The following is a 6,000-nucleotide window of genomic DNA, read 5'->3' as shown; positions in this document are numbered from 1 at the left end:
CAAAAAAGACCCTGAACTACCTGTTGCCTGCCACTTCAATGCACCACCCTGCTCCCTGGCCAACATCTCTGTCTCTGGCTTGCTACAGTGTTCCAGTGAATCCCAACGCAAGCTGGAGGAACAACACCTCATTTTCCGCTTGGGGACCCTACAGCCCTCCGGACTCAATATTGAGTTCAATAATTTTAGGGCCTAAACTCTCCCATGTCTCAGTCCCCCACCCCACACACCAGGCCTTGTTACCACATAGCCTGCCACATAGCCACCCCCTGTTGTTAGTCACTAACAGTCTCCATTAACAACTACTCACCCTCCCAGCCTGATCGTTAGCAACTCCTTTGTCTGTCCAACTGTCTTTCTCTCTTTGGGCTCTATCCTACCGTTTACTCCCTACCCCACCCACCTCCCTATTTTCTGCATATAAACTGACGTTTTCCCAGCCACCATCAGTTCTGAGGAAGGGTCACCTGACCCGAAACATTAACTCTGTTTTCTCCTCCACAGATGCTGCCAGACCTGCTGAGCTTCTCAACAACTTTGTTTTTGTTCCTGATTTACAGCATCCACAGTTCTTTTGGTTTTTATCACCCTGGATTGTTTTTCCTGAAGTATCTGGAGTAGGATACGCCCCCTCAGCTTTCTGGCTCATGAGAGACACAATAACCTAGACACAGACCTTTAACCTGACCTCCATGTCGACATGACAATCAACACCAATCAACAATCTTGGCAGACAAAGATGCTCACCACCTCCTTACTCTTCACTGGATTTTGGTCATTGAAATGATTCTTCAGGATCAGGCAGGCTTCCCGCATCTTCAGACTCAACTCAAATCTGCAGGAAAACCAATCAGCAAGAGAGTCAGGACAGAAAGCAAACTCCCGAAACACCCAGTATGCTTAGGGGAGAAATTTTAATACTGCACAAGAAATCCTACAACCTATGAACTGCAACCAAATCATTCCTTAAAATTTTTCTGAAGAAGGGTCTAGGCCCAAAACGTCAGCCTTCCTGTTCCTCTGACGCTGCTTGGCCTGCTGTGTTCATCCAGCTCTACACCTTGTTATCTCATTCCTTAAAATCCTGGGTTTTACAAGTAGAGGCAGAGACCATAAAGACAAGGGGCATTTGCTAGCAATGTATAAAACTCTGGCTAGATACCAACTGGAGTTTGGTGGCCAATTCTGGGCCCCATACTTTGAAATGAACAAGGGTGACTCGGTTGGGGTTGGTCTATACAGGGCAGGATTGTGCACTGCATACTCAGTGAAACAAAAGTCTTCAGTGTGGAAAAGGCCTCAGCTCAGTTTGGAGATTTTGAACACATTGTTGGGCTCCACGTGTATCAGGCACCCAGAATAATTGTCATTGTAATGGAAGGTTTATGGTCTGGGTAATGCAGTTCTATAGGCCCTGGTTAAATGACCTCAAATGGAGCATTAACAGTATGTGGAAAAGCCAGTTGGGCTATGGATTTAACTCACTCTTGAGTGCTTAACATCAAGGTAAAACTAAGATATTTAGAAATTGATAATGTAAGCTTAAAATGGAAAGGAAAATACTTAATTGCACAAGACCTGAGTAGCACTTTGGTCCTCAAAGTGAGGACCTGGTTTGTGATTAAAGAATATCTGAGTTCTGTCCATCGGGAACTGACTGAAGCAGGTCCAAACCACAGGAGTGGATTTCAGCAAGGTCAGGTTTAAGCTCTATAAACAGCAGCCCTGCATTCAATGGACTGAATGGCCCACTGATGTGATCTAAGTGACACTGTGGTTTCAGCTTGAGTCTAACAGTAGAGATGGAAGATTCGCACCAGCCAACAGGAGCAACAAATCACAGATCTCGGGAAGGAAATGGTGTGTCAGAGACAAGCTAAAGAAACAAACTCTCCAAACCAGGAAACAGGAGAATGGGGAGATAAGGGGAAGTCAGCCCCACAAATGAGACACGCATCAGTTTAAAGCTGACCAGTGTAACTGGACACAATGCCAGGAATGTTCTGATGCAACCAATTATATTAATACAACATGTGAGAAAACAATCAATGCAAAATTTAAAATAAAAAAAAGTTTATAAATTCCGAGAATCTGGTATCCAAAAACAAAGCAGCACAGTTATCAAAGTCTTTAGCAAACTGCAATGCCAACTATGCTCAGTTTATGAACTCATTTCTAAAAATAAAGATAGGCCATACAATAACCTGCAGCAAACTAAAACCACAGATATAAACTGTGCAGCTGGACTATGTCCAGCGTGGGACTGAGTGACTGCCATGGAGTTACAAGGAATTCAAGAGTTCCACATTATTTTTATCCTACGCTTGCCACTTTACAGTAAATGCTAAAAGTACAGTCTTAGTGATCTTTGAAGCTTTTAGCCAAAGTTAATAAAATTAAGGTTGAATTATTGGTAATCAATCCGTTCTTTCACACCTTCAAAGCAGAGTGGGACTTGAATCCAGACCCAGAGGTAGGGGCACTACCACTGAACCACAGGAGCCCAATGATGAGTTGTGGTCATTTTAATCAACTTTCTCTAATATGGTCCAATACACCTCTGAGCCAAGTGGGACTTGAACCCAAGCCTAAGAGTATTATTTTCCTCATCAACCTGATTAGAGATGTTATTATACACCCCTGGAGCAGCTGGGATTTGAGCCCAGGCCTCCTGGCTCAGAGGCAGGGACGCTATAAGTGCACCAAGTAAGACTGTATTCACTGTTTGATACAATATCCACCTATTCCAGCATTCTGCATGGCATCATGCTCATTTCAGATGATAAGCCTCACTGGCTCATTGGAGCTGGGCTGCACCAAAGTGATAAATGACTCCTCCATTTAATGGTTTCCAGCATCATGAACACCTTGATATGGTTTCACTCTGCTTGATGAATGATTTGATTTATTATTGTCTCACGTATCTAGGTACAGTGAAAAGTTTTGTGGGCAGTACAGGCAGATCATACCATACGAAGTGCATTAGGGTAACAGAACAGAGCGAAGACTACAATGCTATGGCTGCAAAGAAGGAGATCAACATTAAATTTAAAATTTGAGTGGTCCGTTCAGAAGTCTAATAGCAGTGAGGAAGAAGTTGATCTTGAATCTGTCGGTCCGTGTACTTAAGCTTTTGTATCTTCTGCCTGATGGAAGAAGTTGGAAGAGATTATAACTGGGGTGGGAGGGGTCTTTGATGATGTTGGCTGCATTCCCAAGGCAGTGAGCAGTATAAATGGAGTCAGTGGATGGAAGATTGGCTTGCGTGACGGTCTGGGCTGCGTTCACAACCTTCTGTAATTTCTTGGGCAGAACAATTGCCGTACCAGACCGTGATGCATCCAGATAGAATGACTTCTATGGTGCATCTATAAAAATGGGTAAGATTCTTTACGGACATGAGCACTCAGAGTTCCAGAGTGTGCTTATTGGGTGTATTAGTGTATATATTTACTGGCTGATACAACCATGGGTTTTGATTGGCTGATGTTGATAGGGAGACATTTAAAGAAATCTTATACCTGCACCTAAGGAAGGATGTGCCTATCTTACAGAGAGTGTAACACACGTTCATGTGGGATGACAGGACTGTCCTGTAAGGAGAGATTGTGGAGATGGGGCCCATATTCCATCTCATTTAGAAGAATGGAACACAATATAATTGAAATACATAAATTTCTTAACGGGGTTTGGTGAGGATAAAGGATGTTTTCTCCCAGCTGGGAGCTCTAGAACAAGTCTCAGAATGAAAGCTAGACTATTTAATAGTGAAATGAGGAGGAGATACTTCACTCTGAAAGAGAGAATTACCTAACCCAGAGGACGGTGAAGGCTCTTGACTATGTTCAATACAACAGATTTCTAGATATCAAAGGCATTCAGGGATAAGGGGATACTGCAGGAAAATGGTAATGAAAAGGATAAGCCATGAGTTAGTGGATGTTAGAGCAGGCTGAAAGTGTTGAATGGCCTACTCATGCTCCTAGTTTAATTTATAGAGCATTTTTCACAGTTGCAAATATCATAAAGCATCCTCACACTTCAAAGTACTTCACTGATTGTAATCACTGTTGTCATGTAGGAAATATGGCAGATGATTTGTACAGAGCAAGCTCCCACAAACAGCGATAGGATAATGGCTCAATATTCTGTGTTTACGATGTTGTTTGAGGAATAAATATTGCTCTGGACTGAAGGGATAATTCGCTTGCTCTTCCTCAAAATGGCTCCATTTCAATTTGACATCTCATCTGGAAGATGGCCCTTTCAACAGAGCAGCATTCCTCAGTGAAAAATGTCAACTGTTTGCAATCACTCCCCAAAGTGGGACTGGAATCCAGAACTATGTGACCCAGAGACATGAGTGATGGTAGTTAAGCCATCACTAACTTGCTTTTGGCTTCTATTCTCGCTCTATCTATCTCAATGCACATTGTGAATTGCTCATCACCCACAGAAATAATTAGTTTCCAGCTACCTCCTTGGCACAGGTTTTACCTACACCCTGCCACCAGGTGCCGTGGTGTCTGACTGCCCTGTTGTAACAGGCATAATTCCCAGTTACCCCAGGGTTGGTTTTCAGTTCTTAGATGTGTGAGGTTCTAGTTAGCTCACTCGCACTGTTTTAAGCTGGCCCTGTGGACAGCATTAAGAGGTCCGCTCCACAGTTCCAGCATTTCCTGCCTCTCTTCCTTTTCTCTGGCAGCAATTACATTTCTTCCATCTTTATTTGATTGTGACATTCCAGTTTAGTTGCAAACTCCTAATTCCAGCCTTGTGATAATCTAGTCTTAGCAGTTTCTTCTCATTTTTTCAGTGTTGGAATCAGAGACTCCACTTGGAATAATGCAATCACAGCAGCAATGTGCAAGTACGTCATAGCAGAAATGATTCTTTCTGCAGACAGCATAGTCGAAGCCGATTGTCCTGTATCACACAGCTAACATCCACAATAAAAAGGAAAAGTGACTGTAGGAAATCTCTGCTCTGCAAATATCAGAGCCACATTAAACAATTTGACAGAATGAGGCAGATATTTTGTAACACAATATATATTATCCAAAAATGTAATATAGGTTGTATGTTGCATTTACTGCAATTGCCACCAGAATGGCAGACATTGCACTTACCAGGAATGGGTTATGAGAGTACTTTTTTTTTCTCCGATCTTGTCATTCACAAGTTTCATTTGTGTATCAGGGCTGAGATCAGTCAGAGTAGCTCAAGCCAAATTGAACCTTGAACATTTGAGATCTGAACAGCTTGGCTATCACTGCTTTAAACAGCTAAGTATTAGGAACTAGGTTCCAGATGTAAGTATTTAAACTGTAATTCATATAAATGGAAATGTTGTGAATGTTTCCCTTTCCTCGAACCACAAGAGAGGGTCGAGAATAAATTTCTAACTTTTTTTGTTGCATTGAACCAATGTTTCAATTATTTTAATGATGAATAATTAGAGCAAATCAATAGACTTGTTCTCACTTTTCCTTCACTTCCTCTTCTTTGCTTCTGTTCTCTTCACTCTTGTGTTTACTCTGCTCAAGTATTTTCTCTTTCTCTTTATCCCTCCATTCTGTAGGAAGCTCGCAGTCGTCACTGTCACTGCCTTTCATGTTTGTAACGCCATCTTCATCGGAACTATCACAGCAATTTCCCAACTCACTTTCCGAACTGTCTCCAATCACCTTCTCCAAGTTCTCCTCACCACTTGATTCCTCACTCGAAGTTGTCTCATATCTGTAATTAGAAGTGCAACAGAATTTTTATTGCAGTTCGTTCCCAAAACAGTAGGAAATTGATGATGTTGCTGGACTAGCAATTCAGACTCTTCAACTGATTATCTGGAAGCTTGAGTTTAAATCCCACCAGGCTACGTGGAGAGTTCCAATTCAATTATCTAAGTGAATTGGTCATCATCGGTAATGGTGACCAATGATTTACCATGTTGATATACAAACCCATCCAGAGCACTGGGGCCATAACATTTAACTCCCCTCC

General features: G+C 42.2%; 1 protein-coding gene across 2 annotated transcripts in view; it reads right to left on the bottom strand.

The window, feature by feature from the left end:
* LOC109922394 (KN motif and ankyrin repeat domain-containing protein 1-like) overlaps nucleotides 1-6,000 on the bottom strand; it is a 63,279-nt gene that overhangs the window by 16,764 nt on the left and 40,515 nt on the right. For both annotated transcript variants that reach the window (XM_048613980.1, XM_048613979.1), the window contains 2 exons: nucleotides 5,485-5,739; nucleotides 748-835 (listed from right to left, as the gene is read on the bottom strand). In XM_048613980.1, the coding sequence (XP_048469937.1) occupies nucleotides 748-835; nucleotides 5,485-5,739 (343 nt within the window). The remainder of the gene's footprint in view (nucleotides 1-747; nucleotides 836-5,484; nucleotides 5,740-6,000) is intronic.

Source organism: Rhincodon typus, chromosome 29 (genome assembly GCF_021869965.1).
Source record: "Rhincodon typus isolate 14 chromosome 29, sRhiTyp1.1, whole genome shotgun sequence".
NCBI lineage: Eukaryota > Metazoa > Chordata > Chondrichthyes > Orectolobiformes > Rhincodontidae > Rhincodon > Rhincodon typus.
The sequence above is the reverse complement of the archived record's forward strand: the minus strand, read 5'-3'. Positions and strand labels throughout refer to the sequence as shown.